The sequence below is a fragment of the Schistocerca piceifrons genome, chromosome 3 (assembly GCF_021461385.2).
Source record: "Schistocerca piceifrons isolate TAMUIC-IGC-003096 chromosome 3, iqSchPice1.1, whole genome shotgun sequence".
Lineage (NCBI taxonomy): Eukaryota > Metazoa > Arthropoda > Insecta > Orthoptera > Acrididae > Schistocerca > Schistocerca piceifrons.
The window spans coordinates 551,768,742-551,792,804 of NC_060140.1; the positions used below are offsets into that span (position 1 = coordinate 551,768,742).

General features: G+C 37.1%; 1 protein-coding gene across 1 annotated transcript in view; it reads left to right on the forward strand.

Annotated features, from left to right (window-relative positions):
* The window catches only part of LOC124788358 (WW domain-binding protein 2), a 133,143-nt gene that overhangs the window by 67,222 nt on the left and 41,858 nt on the right, over positions 1-24,063 (forward strand). Inside the window, exons 4-6 of the mRNA XM_047255623.1 lie at positions 6,644-6,796; positions 8,890-9,009; positions 15,008-15,093. Coding sequence (XP_047111579.1) covers positions 6,644-6,796; positions 8,890-9,009; positions 15,008-15,093 — 359 coding nt within the window. The remainder of the gene's footprint in view (positions 1-6,643; positions 6,797-8,889; positions 9,010-15,007; positions 15,094-24,063) is intronic.

Consider the following 24,063-nt stretch of genomic DNA (forward strand, 5'->3'; position numbering starts at 1 on the left):
ATAAATATGGCAAGCTGAGCTGTTCCAGTGATATCAACACTTTCGTCCAGAGCTAGAGAATACGCCATAAAATCTTTACAGATATTTGCAAGCTGGCTCTGGACGTCGTCTGCCATGTCCTGTATGCGACGCATAATGGTCGTGTTAGATAATGGCACAATCCGAAACTGTTCAACTTGAGATGGACACAAATGTCCCGCTGCAACTACCAAACATTCTTTTATCAAATCGCCATCAGTGAAGGAGCGCAGGGATTTCGCTAAAAGCAAAGCAATTTTGTAACTCACTCTGAGAGCTGCCTCAGTTGATTTTTCTTCGTCGTCCAGATCTTCTTCGGATAGCTTCCTTTTAAGTTTAATAACTTCCTGTGCACGATCTTGTCCATCACATTTTCCACTTCCGTAGTCTTTCGCATGGTACGACATATAATGTCGCTGCAAATTAAATTTCCTAAAAGAATTAAGCGTTTTGTGACATACTAACCATTTTGCAACACCATCTTTTTCTGTAAACAGATACAATTCCCCCCAATGGGGGTTGAACTGCGAAAGCATGGTTGGGGTTACACAACGGCGACTTGACATGATTCTTAACCAGCGAAGTGACTCTTAGAGCTGATCGTAGTACTTTAAACATTACACAGTAGGCACAAATTCAATAGGCACGCTGCGGCCCTATTCAAACGTGTGCACGCATTTCCCCTCCCTCCCCACTCTGCGACCGTGCACCTGCTCGCGAGCATGTGCCTGAGCAGACGCGAGTACTCGCGCTCAAAACCGGCCAGTTGTTAAGCCCTGCATTAGACCATTCTTGCATAGACCACCAAATAACCCACAAGTCGAAACAACAATAACAACAATCAACACAATCATACACAACAAAATAAATGAAAATACAACTTTGGAAAAGTTACAACTACTGGTTTATATAGGAGCACTCACTACACTAAATATACACACTAGGCATAGATCAGAACCAACCAACACACAGAAGAAACCCACAAAACCAGCATGGCAACACAGGCTACAGATCAGAATAGAAAAACTGAGAAAAGACATTGGACAGCTAACACAATATAAAAGAAATGAAATATCAGACAAAAAACAAAAAAGGTTAGGTAAAATCTCACAACAAGAAGCAATAGAGCAATTAGATGAAAAGAAGCAAAAATTACAAGCATTGGCCAAACAATTTAGAAGATACAAAAAAAGTGAAAATAGAAGGAAACAAAACCAAACATTCAGCACAAACCAAAAGAGATTTTACCAGACAATAGCTAACACACACATTAAAATAGACAATCCACCAAACATAAGACATGGAACACTTCTGGAGCAACATATGGTCAAACCCGGTACAACATAACAGACATGCACGGTGGATACAAGCAGAAACAGACACATACAAGATGATACCACAAATGCCTGAAGCGATAATTTTGCAACATGAGGTCACCCGAGCAATTAATTCTACGCACAATTGGAAAGCCCCTGGAAATGATAAAATAGCCAATTTCTGGCTAAAGTAGTTCACCTCAACACATTCACATCTAACTAAATTATTTAACAGTTACATTGCAGACCCATACACATTCACTGATACACTTACACATGGAATAACTTATCTGAAACCTAAAGGTCAAGCAGACACAGCAAACCCAGCTAAATATCGCCCCATAACATGCCTACCAACAATATACAAAATATTAACTTCAGTCATTACACAGAAATTAATGGCATATACAACAAGAACAAAATTATCAATGAAGGACAAAAAGGCTGTTGCAAAGGAGCACGAGGATGTAAAGAGCAACTGATAATAGATGCAGAAGTGACATATCAAGCTAAAACTAAACAAAGGTCGCTACACTACACATACATTGATTACCAAAAAGCTTTTGATAGTGTACCCCATTCATGGTTACTACAAATATTGGAAATATACAAAGTAGGTCCTAAATTGATACAGTTCCTAAACATAGTAATGAAACATTGGAAAACCACACTTAATATCCAAACAAATTCAAATAATATCACATCACAGCCAATAGATTAAGCGTGGAATATACCAAGGAGACTCATTAAGTCCTTTCTGGTTCTGCCTTGCTCTGAACCCACTATCCAACATGCTAAATAATACAAATTATGGATATAATATTACTGGAACATACCAACACAAAATCACACATTTGCTATACATGAATGATCTAAAACTACTGGCAGCAACAAATCAACAACTCAACCAATTACTAAAGATAACAGAAGTATTCAGTAATTATATAAATATGGCTTTTGGAACAGACAAATGTAAGAAAAATAGCATAGTCAAGGGAAAACACACTAAACAGGAAGGTTACATATTGGATAACCACAGAGACTGCATTGAAGCGATGGCACAAAACAGATGCCTGTAAATATCTAGGATACAGACAAAAAATAGGAATAGATAATACAAATATTAAAGAAGAACTAAAAGAAAAATATAGACAAAGACTAACAAAAATACTGAAAACAGAATTTACTGCTAGAAACAAGACAAAAGCTATAAATACTTATGCTATACCACTATTGACTACTCATTTGGAGTAGTGAAATGGAGTAACACAGACCTAGAAGCACTCAATACACTTACACGATCACAATGCCACAAATATATAATACATCACATACATTCAGCAACAGAAAGATTCACATTAAGGAGAAAGGAAGGTGGAAGGGGATTTATCGACATAAAAGACCTACATTATGGACAGGTAGACAATTTAAGAAAATTCTTTATAGAATGAAAAGAAACTAGCAAAATACACAAAGCAATCAATCATATAAATACATCGGCTACACCATTGCAATTTCATAACCATTTCTACAATCCCTTAGATCACATAACATCAACAGATATGAAGAAAGTAAATTGGAAAAAGGAAACACTACATGGCAAGCACCCTAACACAGCCACACATCGATCAAGACGCATCCAACACATGGCTAACAAAAGGCAATATATACAGTGATACGGAAGGATTCATGATTGCAATACAGGATCAAACAATAAACAACAGATATTACAGCAAGCATATTATTAAAGATCCCAATACCACAACAGATAAATGCAGACTTTGCAAACAACAAATAGAAACAGTAGATCACGTAACAAGCGGATGTACAATACTAGCAAATACAGAATACCCCAGAAGACATGACAATGTAGCAAAAATAATACATCAACAACTTGCCATACAACATAAACTAATAAAACAACACGTTCCCACATACAAGTATGCACCACAAAATGTACTGGAGAATGATGAATACAAATTATACTGGAACAGAATCATTATAACAGATAAAACAACACCACATAACAAACCTGACATCATACTCACCAATAATAAAAAAGAAATCAACACAACTAATCGAAATATCCATACCCAATACAACAAATATACAGAAGAAGACAGGAGAAAAAATTGAAAAATACATCCAACTGGCTGAGGAAGTCAAGGACATGTGGCATCAGGATAAAGTTGACATTATACCAATTATACTATCAACTACAGGAGTCATACCACACAATATCCACCAATACATCAACGCAATGCAGCTACATCCAAACTTATATATACAACTAAAGAAATCTGTAATTATTGATACATGTTCAATTACCCGAAAGTTCCTAAATGCAATGTAACATATACTGCACAGTTAAAAGGAAGTCACGCTCGATCAAGGTCCGCGTCACTTTCCATTTTTAACCAGACCTAAGGTCTGAGAAAGGAAAGAAGATAATAATAATAATAATAATAATAATAATAATAATAATAATAATAATAATAGGGTGAGTCAAATGAAAACCTTAAATTTGTAATAACAAATTGAAATTTTGTGCTGTTATCCTGTAAGTTGGTAAGCGTGCTACAAACAGTGTGCAGAATGGCCTGTAGGTGGCAGCATAGTACAGATGCACACAAACATCGCAGTATCAGATAAAGATGGCCGCCCCACTTGCGACTTGCACCAGGAAAGAACAGCGTTCTGTTACTCGGTTTTTGCATAGTGAAGGTGTGAAACCTATTGAAATTCATTGATGAATGAAGGTTCAGTACGTTGATGCATGTTTGACACAGCAGAAAGTCTACGAATGGAGTAGGAAGTTCACAAATGGTGTGACCTCAGCGGAAGATGCTACTTGTCCAGGTCAGGCACATTGAGTTGTGACTCCACAGAACGTTGCGACAGTTGAAGCCATAGTGAAGGAAAACTGCCGAGTGACACTGAATGACATTACAGCACGTTTACAGATTAGTCATGGGTCAGCACTCCGCATTGTGCATGATGTGCTCCAGTTTCACAAAGTGTCTGCAAGATGGGTGCATGGCAGCTGACTCCTGAAATGAGAGAATGACTTGTTGCTTGTGAAGAACTTCTTCATTGCTTTGAATGAAAAGGTGATGGCTTCCTTGCAAGAATCGTTACTGGGGACGAAACCTGGGTTCACTTCCACCAATCAGAAACGAAGAGAGCGAGCAAGGAATGGCGCCATTCCTCATCACAAAAACCAAAGAAATTTCAAACAGAACCATCAGCAGGGAAGGTTATGCTGACACTCTTTTGGGACGAAAAATGCGTCATTTTGGAGCATTACATGCCTTTAAGGACCAGTCACCAGTGCATCACACACAGATATCCTAAAAAATCATCTGTGGCCTGCAATCAAATCAAAGTGACATGGATTGCTATCAGCAGGTGTCCTTTTGCAACATGACTATGCAAGGCCCCACACTGCCCATACAACAGTTGCAACAATCACAGACCTGAATTTTGAGTGTCTTCCTCATTCACCATATGCACCAGACCTTGCCCCCAAGTGATTTTCATGTGTTTGGACAACTCAAAAGATGCAATGAGAGGAAAGAAGTTCCGTTCTGATGAAGAAGTACACCACGCAGTGCATGAGTGGTTGAGCGGACTACCAAAAGAATTTTTTTCTAAAGGGATTTATGCACGTTGTAAGTGCTGGAGGACTTGCATTGAGCATGGGGGAGATTATGTTGAAAAGTGATACAGCTTTGTACCACTTCTGCACGATAAATAATATTTAAAAAAATATTTAAGGTTTTCATTTGACTCACCCTTGTAATAATAATAATAATAATAATAATAATAATAATAATAGCTAGGATTCTGAGGCAGGTTGCTGTTTGTTCTCATTCTAACCTCCATTAACAGGTGAGTTTCTCAGAACAGTTTTCTCAGGTCGGTACCTATAGATTCACCATCATCATCATAGTCGTCATTCTGATTCCTCTGTTTTATACTTTTACAGTTATGACATTAAATTAATAGGAAAAGTACAGATATAATTGTGTTCACTACAGTGCAATGTATACTCTAGAATATATTCCCATTAGGAGGTCCAATAAATTCGGACATAATTGTGTTATGTTTCCTAATTTCTACATCACCTAATTTGAATAGCTTGTATCTGAATAAGTTCCATGTTATTGTGGTTGTTCTTTGGTTACTAGATTGAATTAAGTGTGTTTCTATTCAGAGATTATAATTCCAAACCAATTATATGTAGTTTCTTTCCAGGTATAAAAAAAAAAATTAGTGTACATTCAAGAAAATTCTACTCTTCTTTGGACATTGGCTCATTATCTCATTGTTTTGTCGTCCGCATGTTTGTGTTTCTTTCTTTACATCAACAGACACAAATCAATTTTAGTATTGTATATGATTTCCAAAACTCTAGTCTTGAATAAGTCAGTCTTACGCAGGTTTTCCATCGTAAACGAAATCCTAGCCGGCCTTTACATTATATAGACGAATTACTTTGCATAATATGTGTGATTTGCTGAGCAGTTAGAGCCATTAGAGCATGTGGATGTGGTTAAAACACAAATGTTCTGAGAAGGAGGATGCAAATTAATTTTTTTTTCTAAAAGTAATATTATTTTGCAGGAATAATAATGAATTAAGATAATTAGTAGCAAATATAACACACACGAAAAAGTTGTACTTCAGCAAGGCTGAGTATCCAGAAGTATGACTAATATTTTGTTTTATATTTTAAAAAATTGATGTGTATATTTATGTATAGAACATTTTTTCATGCGAAGTTGAATGAATTGTAGCAAGTTATGTTTTGATTTTCTACTTAAATGTTTTTGTGTTTATGCAACAATATTACGAAAAGGATAGTTGCTACTCGCCATATAGCAGAATGCTGAGTCACAGATAGGCACAACAAATAGCCTGTCACAAAATTAGCGTTCGGCCAACAAGACATTTGTTAAAAATAGAACACACACACACACACACACACACACACACACACACACACACACACACACACACACACACGCGCGCAGCCTCAGCTTCTGTGGCTTCAGCTGCCACAGACTGGGGTTTGTGTGTGTGTGTGTGTGTGTGTGTGTGTGTGTGTGTGTGTGTGTATTGTCTATTTTTGACAAAGGCCGCCTTGGCTGAAAGCTTATTTTGTGACCGTATTTTTTAATGCCTATCTGCGACTTGATGTCTCCGCTATGTCATGAGTAGCAACTATCCTTTTCATAATATTTTTACATTCCAATTGGGATTTTCCATTGTTTGAGTGTTTAAGTAAACATTCCTTTTATTAACAGCATCTCGCAATGGACCGCCACCAGATTCACCACCACCCTATTCAGCACCTATGGGGCCATGGTATGCTGCTCCTCCACCTGCCTACACACCACCTCCCACTGGCTACTATGGTTGGGTGCCTCCAACAAATGTGTTTCCTGATGCACCACCTGGTATGTAAAGTGTCTAAAAAATGTGTTACTCAGTATGCCCCCCCCCCCCCCCCCGAAGGTATTTTATTTTTAAGATAAAGACAAAATCTGACATCTAGAACATAATTGTTTTCCAGACAACTGAAAAAAATAGTCTCTTAGTTAAAACCAGGTACTTTTAAACCCAATTAGAAGGCTTCTCTCTTATGTCCTGCAAGAATACTTCCTGTCCAGGTAGTTCAAAAAATTGCGCTTGAAAAATCACTGAAACGGGTGACAGTGTATGAGACTATTCTCGCAGTCAGGCTTGTTACCTTTTCCAGCCTGCTGCATTTTATCTTGCAGGTTTTCTCAACTCATTCTACAAGGTGGGCCTGAAAAGTTTAGTGAACGGTCTCAGAAAATAAATGAAACAAGAGTTGCAAACAAAACACAATTTCTGTGTTCAAAGTAATCACCATTAGCCACAATACACTTAAGACACCAGTTGTAAAGCTGTTGGAAACGTTTCTTGAGGACTCATTCGAAGCACTGTGGTCAAGCATTGTTAATTATCCGCAACATCTGTGAATGTCAACAATAGTGCTCACACTGTCTTTGCTTATCTTCAACTCTTCTGCTCTGATTTTCAAAGACAGCCAGTGATTATCCGCAAGCTTCCGTCATAGTCATTCAGAATTGTTTGGGATTGTGTGTTGACCCGAACACAGCCCATCCTTGACACTGTCCTGTCCATCTCTGTTGTATGTAAACCATTCAAACACACACTTCTTACTCACTGATTCAGCACCATACACTTTCACTGACATTCCATGAGTCTCCATCACAATTTTCTCTAATTTGGTGTAAAGCTTCATGTTAACACATTGCTCCATTTTGCAGTGTATAGATGAGGCATTAAACAGTTGGGGTACACATTACAAGTTTTAAATACTTCATTAACTATTTCTGTACAAAATTCTGAATATCTGAATTTAGGGTTCTGTTAGCTGCATGGCGAGCAGCAATGTGTGTTATGAAGCTACATGATAAGAAGTAACGTACTGTAATAGGACTCAGTATTTACAGATTAGGTAAATATTTTTTTAGAAGAATATTATTGTAATCAAGAAAATATTAATATGATAATAGCAGATAAATAACAACTGTGTAGTATAACTAAGGAGGCAGTGGCTTAAGTAGCAGCTTTTTTCTAATTTACTCAATCAAATTTCAATTATCCTTGCACTATGTTTTCAAAATGACACTCTACTAATATAGGGGGCAGTCAAATGTAAATGAGACGAATGGAAAAAAGTAAGAAACTGTTTATTATTTCAAAAGTAATCGCAATAACTGTTAGTACATTTATCCCGCTGTGAAAAAGATTGTCAATATCTTCATCAAAAAATATTTGCAGTTGATTATGAAACCATGATTGTACCCAAGAGTGCATCTCTTCATCCAAAGCAAAGCAATGAACATTAATGTATTTCTTCATGGCTCCAAAAATAAGGATATCACATGGAGAGGGATTGGGACTGTATGGAGAATGTGTAAAGACTTCACAGCAAAGCATCAGCAGCATAGTCAGAATGGCAGGCATGCCTGCTGCGGGAGTCATGATCTTTTTCTTTCATTGCAAACTAAAGTACACCATAAAGTCCAAACACCCAGGAATGTTGATGGACTGTATTATTCTGTTGCAGCATAATGCCAACACACACACTGCTGAGGTTGTTTAGGCTATGCTGCAGAAGTTTTGTTCGGAAGCCCTTACACATCCTCCATATGGTCGTGCTATCTCTCTGTGCGATTTCCATATTTATGGAGCTCTGAAGAAAGACATTTGTGGCCATTGATTTGCTTCGGATGAAGAGATGCATGCCTGGGTGCAGTCGTGATTCTGTTGGCAGCATCAAACATTTTTCCCTGAAGGCATTGACTATCTTTTTTCCATCTGTCTCATTTTTGTCTGACTGTCACTTAAAACATAATGCCTATTTCTCACATCTCTTGAAAAATGTTACACACTGTGAATTGTTTCTACTGCAGTAAATTTTGACCTTATTCTGTCCTTCCAACTAAAAAAAAAAAAAAAAAGTCAGTGTGATTGTTACCTTTTTTCATTCCAGCAAACTCAGTATTCATGACAGACATGCCACCCCCATATCCTGGTATTACTGGTTATGCTGGGTATGCTACAGCTCCTCCATCTGAAGCAACTGGTTTCACTCAGCCGCGTTCTGCTGCTGGTAAGTTTACTTAGTTAATAAGTTACTGGCATGTGATATCTCACTGTGTATGCTGTAATCTGAAAGAACACTCCATTATCTCAATGAATGGTGCACTGGCCATGAAAACCAGATCTTGTGTTAAAATCTGTTTCCTTTGAATTTTTCAGACATAGAACATTCATCTTGGTACATTGAGCTGAAATGTAATGTTTTCATTTACAGTTTCTGTATGGCTTTTCTGTGTTGTTTTTGAATCAGTACCGGCCACAAATACTATTTTGTTCTGCAAATTCAAAATTTTGCAAGTGTAAACCTTCATCTTATTTTGGCAAACTGCCATTACCATTTTTTGTGTTATAAAGTGTATATTTATTTATACATCAATAGACAATAAATATTTTATGGCTGTTCTTCAGCAGTGCCTTAGAACTCATCACTGTCTCGTGTTCCACCTATCCTTGTAATTCACTTGTGATCCTGCTTGTCTTGACTCTGCAACGTTTTATCTTGTACTTTGGTGTAATCTGTTCATTTAGCAAGTCGTTACCAATACTCATAGTCTGTTCCTATTTCTTTGGTATATTGATATTCTCGCACCAGTCACTTTATTGATAGGTGGGGTTTTTTAGTCAGTGAATTCTTTCCTTAATATCACTATATTGCTCTCCCCAGTTAACCGTGGACCTTGCCGTGATAGGGTGGATTGAGCACTCAGCAAAACAGATGATAGGGTGATACATGCAACCACAGTGGTGGAGTAGATGTGGAAAGGTGTCCTTGAAGAGGGATAACAGCCTTCCCAGTAGCTGCAGGGGCAACATTCTGTACAATTGGTTGATTTGGTCTTGTAACTTTAGCCAACATGGCCTTGCTTGCTGGGACTGCAGCCGACTGAAAACAATGGAAAACTAAAACAGTTACTTTTTTGAAGGCATGCACCTCTTCTTTATGGTTAAATTATACCGTCTTTGGTAAAATAGGCCCCCATTCAAATTTCCAGGCAGAGACTACTAAGGAGGACATTGTCATCAGGAAAAACAAAACTGGATTCTACAGGATGTAGTGCAGCATGTGTCAGATTCCGTAATTGGATAGGAAGGTTAGAGAATTAAAAAGGAGAAGTGAATAGGTTGAAGTTATATTGGGAATTAGTGAAGTACAGTGGCAGGAATAACAGGATTTCTGACAAGGTAATTACAGGGTTATAAAAAAAAAATCAAACATGGTTAATGCAGCAGTAGGTCTAATAATGAACAACGAAATAGAAAAGCAGGTAAGGCACTTCGAACAGCACAGTGAATGCTTTTCATGGCCAAGAGAGAATGAAGCCAATACCCACCACAGCAGTAAAAGTTTGTATGCCAACTAGCTCTGTAGACTATGAAGAGATTGAAAAAGTATATTATAAGATAAAATAAATTAAGTATATTATAAGATAAAATAAATTATTTGGATAGTTAAGTAGATGAAAATTTGTCATGGATGACTGGAATTAGATAGTAGGAAAAGAAAGAGAAGCAAAAACAATAGGAGAATATTGACTGGGGGCAAGGAATGAAAGGGCAACACATCTGGTAATATTTTGCACAAAGCAAATTTATTCTGCAAGTAACTGAACTGCCTCTTCTGACCGTCTCTTAAATTCTTCCAGAATTTCTCCTTTACGTCTCTTCTTTTTGATAATTATTAAGATCTGTAAAGGATTGCAGGATAATTGTACATAGCCTAATTGAGATTATCTTACTCTTCATTTGTATTTACTGGTCAAAATGCGTTAGGTGATTAGCTTGTTAATCATGAGATATTCCAATTTGAAGTCAGAAGTCTGTGAGCTACACACGCTATTATTAGACTACTAAACATTAACAAGTGTTGTTATAAGTAACATGTTGTTTTGAATAGAATTCTACATATTTACTCTTGGACACAGACCGACTAACATGAAACAATACCTCAGTTTCTGATTGTCATTGAAGATTGTGTAATGCGTTATGAGAGATGACTGACTGAAAATTACATGAGCATACATTGTGCACACATCGATGAAGAGTTACTGCCTGGAACTTCATGCACAATGCCTTGTCATAGATGTGCATATTACAGAAATTACAGAATTGTTAAATACAAGGGCATAAAATTTTTGATATGTACATAAAAGAAAAAGTGAAAGCTAAAATGATGCAATAGGCAGTGAAGGAAATTTGTTTAACCAAAAGCCGTATAGTTAGAAAATGACAAAATAATAGGTACAGTTCTATTTTATTATAGAAAAATTTTAACATGCCAAGGGATTCCCAAAGTTTGCCAAGAATTTTGTAGACAGTGAAAATTTTCTGTTAAGAATAAATAACATTACAAAATTGTAACACTGGATTTTGGAAAGAATTACATCTTAAAATTAGAACATTCTGGAACACACAAATTCTGAATATGAATAAGTCCTGAAGTATTTAATTTCCAGAGAGATTAAAGTGTTTGCTAGAAAGAAGAGAGTGAAGGCTTTCAAGTAAGCTATGTTAATTATAAAACAAAAAACTTTTAGCAGGATTGAATTAAGACGTGCATGGTTTACAGGTATTGTAAAGAATGAATTTTTTTTAAATAAAATATCCATATGAAACAAATGCACAGTTGCCATTGCAGTTAGTAAATTATATTCTGAATAATGTTTTGTTAAATACTGCATGGATAAGAATTCAATCAATGTATTTAACTTGGTATAAGCACTACTAATTAAATCAGAAAAAAAGTTGATCGTGTACAGCTGCAAACAGCCACAACTTGGTTTTAGGTTACTTAAATAAAAAAGGAATCACTTCGGGTTTTGAATTGGTGCAATTCATCATCAGACGGCTTTGATCAAAACACACTTTACATTGTTGTAGAGCTAAGCTGCTATGATATGTCCACTGCACCTGTAAACCAATATAAGATGTGTTTCAACAAAAACATGCAAGGTGTCTGATGGTGAATTGTCACAGTTTGAAACTGACAATGGTATATTTTCAATAAAGTAATATAAAAAAGTTTGTGAGTGACCAGCAATAACTTCAGTCAGGTCTTTGATAAAACTGAATAGAAAAAAAAAATTATTGTTGGCATCAGTGGTGGTATAAGAACAAATAGGATAATCCCACCTTGCTCTGTTACATATCACTTCTACATCTACATGATTACTCTGCAATTCACAATTAAGTTGCTGGTAGAGGGTTTATCGAATAACTTTCAAGCTACTTCTCTACCATTCCACACACTTAACAGTGCATGGAAAAACACACACGTAGATCTTCCCATTAAAGCTATGATTTCTCTTATTTTATTATGATGACCGTATGTTGGTGGCACTAACAAAATATTTTCACACTCCGAGGAGAAAGTTTGCGAATGAAATTTCATGAGAAGATCCAGCTGCAGCGAAAAATGCCTTTGTTTTAATGACTGCCACCCCAGTTCATGTGTCATATACATGGCACTCACCCATATTTTGTGATAATACAAAATGAGCTGCCTTTCTTTGAACTTTTTCAATGTCCTCCATCAATCCTATCTGATAGGATCTCACACTGCACATCAGTTGTCCAGAAGATGCCAGACAAGTGTAATGAAGCAGTCTCTTTAGTAAACCCATTACATCTTCTGAATGTTCTGCCAGTAAATCATGGTATTTGGTTTGCTTTCCCCACAACATTATCTACGTGATCGTTCCAATTTAAGTTATTCATAATTGTAAACCCTAAGTATGTAGTTGAGTTATAACCTTTAGGTTTGTGAGATTTATCATGTAACTGAAATGTAGTGGATTCTTTTTAGTGCCTGTGTGGGTGTCCTCACACTTTTCATGATCTAGAGTCAATTGCCACATTTTGCACTATATAGATGTCTTGTCTAAATTGCTTTGCAATTCATTTTGATCATCTGATGGCATTACATGGTTCTAAATGACGGCATCATTTGCAAACATTCTAAGAGGACCGTTGAGATTGTCTCCTAAATTATGTAGATTAGATAAAACAGAGGACCTATAACAGTTCCCTGGGGAATGCCAGATATTACTTCTGTTTTACTTTGACTTTCTGCAGATTTTTATGAACTGTGACCTTTCTGACAGGAAATCATGAATTCAGTCACACAACTGAGACGACATTCCATAGGCACGCAATTTAATCAGAAGTTGCTTGTGGGAAACGGTGTCCAAAGCCTTGTGGAAATCTAAAAGTATGGAATCAATTTGGACATCCCATGTCGACAGCTGTTTCTACTTCTTGAGAATAAAGAGCTTGTTGCGTTTCACAAGAATATTTTCTGAATCTGTGCTGGCTGTGGGACAAGAGATTACTTTTCTCGAGATTATTCATAATGTTTGCACTCAGTATACATTCAAAGACCCTGCTGCAAACTAATGTAAATGGTGTGGGTCTATAAGTCAGCAGACTACTTCTATTTCCTTTCTCAGGTATTGGTGTGACTTGGGGACCTATCCAGTCTCTGAGTATGGATCTTTCTATGAATGAATGTACAGTTGTATATGGTTTTTTTAAGTATGGAGCTGTTGTATCTGCATACTCTGAAAGGAACCTGACTGGTATACAATCTGGAACAGAAGCTTTGCCTCCTTTCTTAAATGTTCTATGCTGCTTTGCTACACCTAGAATATCTACTCCAAAGTTAGTCATGTAAACAGTCATTCTTGTATCAAATTCTGGAATATTTACTACATTGTCTTTCATAGAGGAATTTCGCAAAACCATGTTTAGTAACTCCGCTTTTAGTGGTGCTGTCATCAGTAATGTCACCATTTTTATTGCACAATGAAGATATTGATTGCTGATATGTGGTTTCAGAATCATGCAAGAAGATTGTGTATGTGTTATAGACCTGTAGACAATTAATTATGTAACGGCAAAGCAGAGTATTTGAAACCAGATTTTAAACTGTGAGAAATTTCCAGGGCAGGGACAGATGTAAGCTCTGACCATAATTTTATGGTTATGAACTGTAGATTAAAACTGAAGAAATTGGAAAAAGATAGGAAATTAAGGAGATGGGGTTTGGATAAGTTGAAAGAACCAGAGAATTGATAGTTTCAATGGGAGCATTAAGCAACATTTGACTGAAACAGGGGAAGGGAATACAATAGGATATGAATGGTGGGTGGCTTTGAGAGATGAAATAGTGAAGGCGGAAGAGAATCAAATAGGTAAAAAGACAAGGGCCAACAGTAATTCTTGGACATTACAGGAAATACTGAATGTAATTTATAAAAGGAGAAAATATAAAAACACAGCAAATTAAGCAGGCGAAAAGGAATATAGCTGTTGAAAATACAAGGTTGGCAGAAGGTGCAAAATGACTAAGTTGGAATGAGTAGAGGACAGATGCAAGGCTGTAAAAACATGTACAAAAAGGGGAAAGTTGGAACTTGAGGGTAATATTATAGAAAGGGAAGAGGTGGTGGTGGTGGTGGTGGTGGTGGTGGTGGAATGTAGGAGATGAAGTACTGCTGGAAGTAAAGTTGTGAGGGATGGGTCATGAGTTGTTTGGATAGCTCAGGTAGTAGAGCACTTACCTGCAAAGGGCAAAGGTCCCAGGTATGAGTCCGTATCTAGCAAACAGTTTTAATCTGCTAAAAAGTTTCAGATCGCTGTACATTCCACAGCTGAGGTGAAAATTAATTCTGGATATATTGTTTGGTCAAAATTGCTTAACAGTTCACTCCAAATTTTACTTTAATCTGTTTGTACCAGTCCTCAAATTATGCTTATCTAATCATAAAAATTATTTCTAGATAAACTAATTGGGTTATCAGTATCTGAAATCGGGAAATTACCTTGTGAAAAATGAAACTGTGAGGTAATTGTAGAACTTTGTAGTAGCACCTCCTGTGATTTTTGTGATTTATTTTTGAATTGTGTTTTAGATGATTGTTGTGACTGTTTTTAACACAGTTATGACATATGCATGTTTTTATTTCACTTGGGATTTAAAGAAATGTTTACTTAATACTGTACGGTTCCAGATGCCAAAGCAGCAGAAGCAGCTCAGAGTGCCTATTATGATCCAAATCGACCACAGTGTGCGTACGTGCCACCTCCTGCGTATTATGTAAGTATGATAAATGGATACAGAATAGCAATTTATATACATGTAACATCATTTAGAGTGGCTTTTTGTTGTGTATTAAAAACTGGGCTTTAGTATCACTTCTTTAGAGCCTAGAATGGTTCGAATGTAGCACAGGGACGAAGAGATTTTGAAAGGTCTAAAGAGTACAGAGTAAAACTTTTTGTGTGGTCATTGCCTATTGCAAGAGCATTTGCTATTGATAACTTAGGAGGTCAACCTCTGTGCAAAACATATGTCTATGATTGGTCTACCCCTCAGTAAGTTGGAATGTGATTTTATTTGCCAGTTTTTGCTATTTTCAGGATTCTGCTTTATCTTTTGGTGTAGTTTGCACATGTCAGCTTCAGCTGTAGATGTTAAGTACCAGAGCTTTGAAAATTCTACCATAGCATCCCCACAAAAAGAAAAGAAAAGTGCAGCACCCAGAAGACATGGTCAGATATCACTGAACTTTGTACACACCATCGTCATTAGAGTTGGAATTCTCTGTGACAAGTGGGTGCCCACAAGAGTGCATTAGTACTGTTCATGTTTAATGTTGTTACCAGGCCTGATAAGGTGTATGAGGGGCATAAACAGTGTCACATGCCGAATCATCGCTGTGAAGGACACAGAGATAGCACGTACTCACATGAGAGAGTATCATTAGTACCTGGCAGAGTTGATTATTGTAAAGGTTCCGATTGACCACGTCTAACTATGACAAGGGATGCTCGTCATATTGTGGAGCAAGCACATCATAAGCCCTTCACATTATGCCTGCCATCCAAGAACAACAGTCTGTGTCATACTGTGCCATTGGCCAGAGATGAGCAGCCTGCTGGACTAGGGAATTACTGTTCCATGTCATTAACCGAGTAACATAAATAGCTGTGTTTGGAGTGATGTTGTGACCAGGAAGTATGGAATGTTAAATGACGAACACTGTTCTCTATTATCCCAGATGACCATTGTCGGTGAGTATCATGGTGACCTAGGAAGAAATCAAATACTTCCAATGTTTTGGAGACAGTGGTTTTACTCCTGGTATTGTGGTATGAGGAGTCATTGGGTATAACTTCAGGGTGTGACTGCTAGTGATTAAGGAAACTGATGGCACAATGGTACAGCAAGAGCATAATACTTCTGTGGCCAGCAAGATCTGTAGATCTGTCCCTGATAGAGCATGTGCAGGATCAGCTCAGACATCAACTATATGCCAGTGTCAGTATCCAGTATATCAAAAACCAGGTGCAACTGTTGTGAGCAAGCTTGTCTCAAGAGAATACAATGTTTTTATGATACCCTTCCTTGTGGAATCAGTACATGTGTCCATGCCAGAGGGGATGCAGTGTCATACTGATAAGTGGGTTTATACTGTTGAGTTTTTTGTAAGTTTGACTCTATTTTTTCCATCAACAACACAGAGATGGAGCATGCACTCGGACTCGGACAGAAATTGGCTGTGTCATCTTCAAAGAACCACCCTGGTGTTCATAGTAAGCAATATATAGATATCATGGGAAACCCAAATCTGGATGGCCAGAATGGGTTTTGCTCTGTCTTACTCCAGAATGAGAATCCACTGTCTTGCTACAGCATTCCATCACTAAGTTTATGGTGTCAGGTGAGCACCGCAGGGTGTTCTGGTACTGAGCTTGCCATAGTCAAGTTAGTCTATCATTCGTGTGCTTGATGAAGGCAGTCCATCTGAACATGTGACTGAATTTTGAAAACTTTTGCAACATTTTAAGATTATTTGGAAATAGGAACGAAGTATAATATCATCACAATGTGGTGTATTAGTGATTTTTTTCAGTAGATTTTTGTAGAATTTGCTGAGAGGAGAAATCAGTTCATATGGTTCTTGAGCCAATACTTTAATCTTAACAAGGGGGCAAAATGCTGCTTTGTGCTGTAATGCCTACAGTGAAAGGAAAGAAAGATAATTGGAAATTAAAATAGCTGGTCCATTCCAACAGACATGCTCCATAAAGTCTGACAAAAAGAAATAGTCATTCCTCAATGACTGTAGTTGTTAATGTGTCACGAATAGTTCTGAGGTTAAGGAGATTGGTGAAGTACATTTCCGGCATTGACTTTGGGCATGATGTGGAATAAGGATGAAGGCTTTAATAAACTGTTACTTTAGTTGTTAAAACAAAAGATAAAATGTAAATTTTAATAATGAAAGTTAAACATATATTAAGATATAAAAAGTTTGTGTACTTATCACTGCCTAAACTAAAACAAGCACAAGTTTCATAAATGTAACTCTCTCTCTCTCTCTCTCTCTCTCTCTCTCTCTCTCTCTCTCTCTCCATTACCACGTAGATAATTCCTTGATACCCCAGAATGTGTCCTGTGAGCTGGTCCCTTCTTTATTCTACTTGTGACATAATTTGTTTTTCTCCAATTCACTCCAGTATTTTGTCATTAGTTATTCAGTCTACCCATTTAATCCTCAGCAAGAGTTTAGCACCACATTGCAAAAACGTGTATTCTTTTCTTGTCTGAACTGTTATTGCCCATGTTTCAAAAAATACCTCCTGAAAAGACTTTGTAGCAGAATAGCTGCCTAAGGTAATAAGCTTTTTTATCATGAAGTATTTGCCAAAAATGGTTTCTTTATAGTATTTGTGTAACAAAAGAGCGAATGTGTTAATGTCATAGAGATCTCTTTTAAAGAGCGATATCATGAGTTGTTGCCGCTACTTGATACTGCAGTGCAGCTGCACACATTTGATTCTATGTTATTGTCATATGTCACATAAGAAGGCTTAGAAACTATATAAAATTGAACCTCTCAAAATACACACACAAAACATATGAACATAAAAAAGACAACTTACTGAAGCATTTTCTTGTGAATAACATTCAGTGAGCACAGGTATTTGCAAAGCTGGTCTAAATCACCATCTCACATGACACAGCAATATCTTGGTCAAAGGAACATAGCAACCAGGACAAAAGGCAGAAAGCAGTTTGTAATGAACTGCATCATTCTGCCACTATAGTCCTGTAGCTGTTGTGGTGTTGTAATTGCCACCAGCTCCTCCGGTTTTGTCAATATGTGAATCCTCACTCACTTATTTAGCATGGATATTCTCGGGTAGAGTATGCACTAAATAAGTTGGGTCGTATTTGTGAAGACGTAGGAGAGTCAGGTAGTAATGGGGTCTCTGGCTTGAACAACCATCATTGTATGATGGGGGTGGTGCAGTTTGACAGCTGAAGCTTACACACACACACACACACACACACACACACACACACACACACACACACACGTATGGTTAAGTCAGTATGACCAACAATTGATATATATAGGCATTCAAATTCAGTAGTTTCTCACTAGAGTACCAAAAATGAAATAGTCACATGCAGAAGGTTCAATCAAAGCAAAACAACCACACATTCCCAGAAGAAAATCTTGTAACACAAAAATGGTTAAAAAAATCAAGTGTAGGAGACAGTCTCTTTCTAGGATACTGATATAAAGTAAGGAAAAGAGGTGGACATTGTCAGTTCACTGGCAACCTGTTTGGCAATATTACCAACAACAAAAAATTCTCATTCTTTCGCAAACTTTTGGAAGTAGTGAATCCATGGGAAGTACATGCAGTTATGTTTTCTCCATTTTCTCCATCCTCCTCTATTTCCTTTATTGTGCAACTGGAAAAAAGAAAAACACACTTTTTAAAATGATTATTGCTTTTGCATTTGCCTATTCCTACATTAATTTAACGGCATTGTATAATGCATAAATACTGCAGTGCCATGTTATGTAGTGAAGAGATAGCAATGAGAACACTTGAAGTGTGCAGGTTGGTAGACAGTCAACTGAGGCAGCTATCACTTCAGAAAAACCCAGTGTTCAGAACAAGTATGTGTTTCTGTGCAACTACTACATTATTTTGTGGGAACCCTAGTGCTATGTACCATGTACATATTAGCTTCTTCATATTACTCATGAATGAATGCCCAGCACTCGATAACATGTCCACTCATATTAAAGGCTAGTGTGGAACTCCTGTCTACTGTGGTGTGCCAGTCCTTACCTCACGTACACAAAAAAGTAATTTGAAAGTACAATTCCTGCTTGACTATGATTCAAAATGTGTCTACAAAGATTTTTACACTTATGTTTAAAGTTTCCTTAGCCTTATGACAAGCAGATTGTGTTTATGTATAAATAAAATTTAAATTCATTAATTATATATATGCATATGCACAGGATGTAAAAGTAAAATATTATTTGTTTGTAAAACCTTAGTATTACAACTTTGTAACACTTAAATTTATGTTTGATGTCAACAAGTTGTTCTTTTTCAGAAATACATTCCTTGCTATTGTCGGTCTACATTTTATATCCTTTTTATTTCAGCCATCATCAGTAATTTTGATAATCAGATAACAAGACTCGTCTACCAGTTTCATTTCCTCAATTTTTAATCTGATTCCCTCAGCATTGCCAGGTATTCTGACTAGATTACATTATGTTTATTTTTCTTTTTTTGATAATCATTTTCCAGTCTATTTTCAAGATTCTATCCATGTCATTCAACTGATCACTGTGTTGCTGGCAAACGTGAATTTTAATTCTATTTTCATATTTCTCCACCATTTCCTTTAATGTGTCTTCAATTTACAGATTGGATAACATTGTGGATAGGCTACAACTCTTTTTCACTTACTTTTCAACTATAGCTTCCATTTAAAGTCCTTCAACTCTTATAACTGCAGTCTGAATCTACAAATACTATAAATGTAGGTTTACTTTCCATCAGACTGTCTCGTAAGTCAAAGGATGATCAGTGCCATACTATGTCCTACATTTTCCAGTACCCAAACTGATCTTTCCTGAGGTCAGCTTTATCCATTTTTCCATTACTCTGTAAATGATTCTTGTCAGTATTTTGCAGCCATGAGTTATTAAACTGATAGTTCCCTATTATTCACAGCTGTCGGCACTTGCCTAATTTGGAATCAAAATTACAGGTGTTTTGTGTGTCACATACATCTTGCACACTAAGTGGAATAGTGTTGTCATAGCATACTCTGCCAAGGACTTCAGTAATTCTGGGGGAATGTTATGTACTTACATCTATCATCTCATTTTCATTTACTTCCCCTTCCCTTTCTACTAAGATGTCATATAAGTCATTTCCTTGTATAACCCTATACAGGGTGCAGCGAAATTCATGCACTATATCTTCACAGCGCGACTCTTCACATGCCAGCAATAAAAAAATGTCTCTCACAAAATTTCTTCCAGTGAGTACATTCGGCAGAAAAAGGACGTTTAAGAGTGGCAATCTGGCAACACTGTAAACATATGTAGTGTAACTATCTCTGTCAGCACACATTACTTGTGGTTAGGGTTTTGTGTTAGCATGCAGGAGGTCGATGGTTCGATCCTGGATTGAGGCATATGTTTTTTATTTGATAAAATTAGTCCAGGTGGTATGGTTTCTGGCATCTTAATTGTCAACAGCAATTGCAGCAGGTCCTCTAGAAAACATTTACACTTACATACTACACTTGTAGAAACAGAAGAGTGATCAGCTTTGAAAGAAGCCCTTTCCACATCGTGGGCATGAATTTATTCGCACCACTTCATCTACTAGATGCGAAACCTGTTTTCTTTGTACCCTCCTCCAGTGGTCCCATATTTTACATTTTGTTAGGGCCTTACGTTACCAGTGGGATTAGCAATGTGCTTTGCGAATAATGTCCAAACTTGGTTACTATTTGTATGTGTTATCGCCGTGGTCCCACTAATTATGCCTTTCAGCATTGAGTTTAGTAAATATTTCAATGCATTATTATTATTATTATTATTATTATTATTATTATTATTATTTCTATTTTTCTCAGACCTTAGGTCTGGTTAAAAATGGAAAGTGACGCGGACCTTCATCAAGCATGACTTCCTTTTAACTATACGGTATATGTTACATTGTATTTAGGAACTTTCAGGTTATTGAACACTTATCAATAATTACAGATTTCTGTAGTTGTATATATACGTTTGGATGTAGCTGTATTGCGTTGATGTACTGGTGGATATTGTGTGGTATGACTCCTGTAGTTGATGGTATAATCGGTATAATGTCAACTTTATCCTGATGCCACATGTCCTTGACTTCCTCAGCCAGTTGGATGTATTTTCCAATTTTTTCTCCTGTTTTCTTCTGTATATTTGTTGTATTGGGTATGGATATTTCGATTAGTTGTGTTAATTTCTTCTTTTTATTGGTGAGTATGATGTCAGGTTTGTTATGTGGTGTTGTTTTATCTGTTATAATGGTTCTGTTCCAGTATAATTTGTATTCCTCATTCTCCAGTACATTTTGTGGTGCATACTTGTATGTGGGAACGTGTTGTTTTATTAGTTTGTTTTATGGCAAGTTGTTGATGTATTATTTTTTCTACATTGTCATGTCTTCTGGGGTATTCTGTATTTGCTAGTATTGTACATCCACTTGTGATGTGATCTACTGTTTCTATTTGTTGTTTGCAAAGTCTGCATTTATCTGTTATGGTATTGGGATCTTTAATAATATGCTTGCTGTAATATCTGGTGTTTATTGTTTGATCCTGTATTGCAATCATGAATCTTTCCGTCTCACTGTATATATTGCCTTTTCTTAGCCATTTGTTGGATGCTTCTTGATCGATGTGTGGCTGTGTTAGATGATATGGGTGTTTTCCATGTAGTGTTTTCTTTTTCCAATTTACTTTCTTCATATCTGTTGATGTTATGTGATCTAAAGGGTTGTAGAAGTGGTTATGAAATTGCAGTGGTGTAGCCGATGTATTTATATGAGTGATTGCTTTGTGTATTTTGCTAGTTTCTGCTCGTTCTAGAAAGAATTTTCTTAAATTGTCTACCTGTCCATAATGTAGGTCTTTTATGTCGATGAATCCCCTTCCTCCTTCCTTTCTGCTTAATGTGAATCTTTCAGTTGCTGAATGTATGTGATGTATTCTATATTTGTGGCATTGTGATTGTGTAAGTGTATTGAGTGCTTCTAGGTCTGTGTTACTCCATTTCACTACTCCAAATGAGTAGGTCAATATTGGTATAGCATAAGTATTTATAGCTTTTGTCTTGTTTCTTGCTGTCAATTCTGTTTTCAGTATTTTTGTTAGTCTTTGTCTATATTTTTCTTTTAGTTCTTCTTTAATATTCGTATGATCTATTCCTATTTTTTGCCTATATCCTAGATATTTATAGACATCTGTTTATTATTGTTATTATTATTATTATTATTATTATTATTATTATTATTATTCTATCAATGGGATTGTGGAAACATCACATCTATTACCGTTAGGGAAACTGTGTAATTCGAAATCGAACATTTCGCAATTAGTGGTGTTGGCATGAATCATCCAGAACAATATCTGTCAGAGGGTAATGTGCATTAGCTGGAACAGCGCGCAGGACTGACGGTGTGTTTATTCTGTATGTGCTGTCCACCTGACTGGGCCTAGGTGCGAATGGAGTAACACGCCCATGACAGACTTCAATGTACATGTACCGAATTTTCATATTGTAAACCTCTAAACCAGTGTGGCAGACAGATGAATATGTGGATATGCTTCTGGTCCTTGGTGTATCTGATAACTAGGCTGGTGTTGCCACTTGTGAACATGCTGCTAGATATCCTCGTCGACACTATGCAAAGAAAAATTTGTTTCGTCATCTGGAGCTGCGCCTCCGGGAGTCAGGTTCTCTCCTTCCATCATTGCGTGACAGAGGTCATCCACGGACTTGCGTTACTCCAGCTAGTGGGGAAGCTATTCTGGAGCTCATACCTCAGCGAAGTACACGCAGTGTAGCAAGGCAGCTGCGTTTCTCGTAAGACACGGTTGTTAACATGCTGGACGAGCACGGGCTGCACCCCTAACATTATGCTTTCACGCAACACCTGCATCCTGCAGATTGCCATCAGCGGATGCAATTCTGTGAATGGTTCCAACAACAACAGGAAGCCTGCAATGACTTTGTGAATACTGTAATATGGTCGGATGAAGAAGCAGTCACTCGTGAGGGTGTCTTCAAAATGCACAATGCCCACCATTGGTATGAGGTTAACCAACATGTCACCTGTGATCGTGGATATCAAGTTTGCTTTGGTATCAACATCTGGGCTGGAATATTGGGCGACAGGTGTTTGTTGCCTGACCAGTTGACAGCATGAAGGTATCATGCATTCCTCTCAAACTATCTGCCTGATGCACTGGAAGATGTTCCACTACACATTTGGCAGAGGATAAGATTCCAACATGATGGTGCACCTCCACACTCTAGAATTAATGTGTGATAATATTTGAACAGAACATTTCCAGGGAAATGTCTCGGACATAGAGGTCCAGTTGTATAGCAGCCATGTTCACCTGACCTAAATCTCCTGGATTTCTTCCTGTGGGGACACCTGAAGGAGCACGTGTACTCTACTCCGCTGACAAATGTGGAAGAATTGGTAGCGCGTTTTCATGCTGCTCTTGTTACTGTGGTTGCAGCTTTGCTGCAGAGGGTCCAGAGCTATGTGGTCTGGCGCGTTGTGCAATGTTTGGATGTGCAGCGAGGCCACTTTGAGCATTTGTTGTTCTGAGGACAGTGTATTCAGTTGTGAAGGCCATGCGGTCATTAATATGGACATTACTATTGTCACTGGTTGCTAATGTGTGACATCTAAGCACTCGTATTACATGTAGTATAAATGACAAGTAGATGTTGTGTTATTGTACTGTGCTATCATGTTTAGCATCTCAGAATTAATATTGTTTTTGTAGTTATTCTGTCCTATGATAGGTCATTTGTTTCAACTGTCTGTTTCTTATTTGTCTAACCATATATTTGTTATGTCCAGCATTACAAAATGTTGTAAATTTAGGATACATGTGACCTAAGAATGGGCATATATTACATTATGTAAAGTAAGAATGAAATTAGCA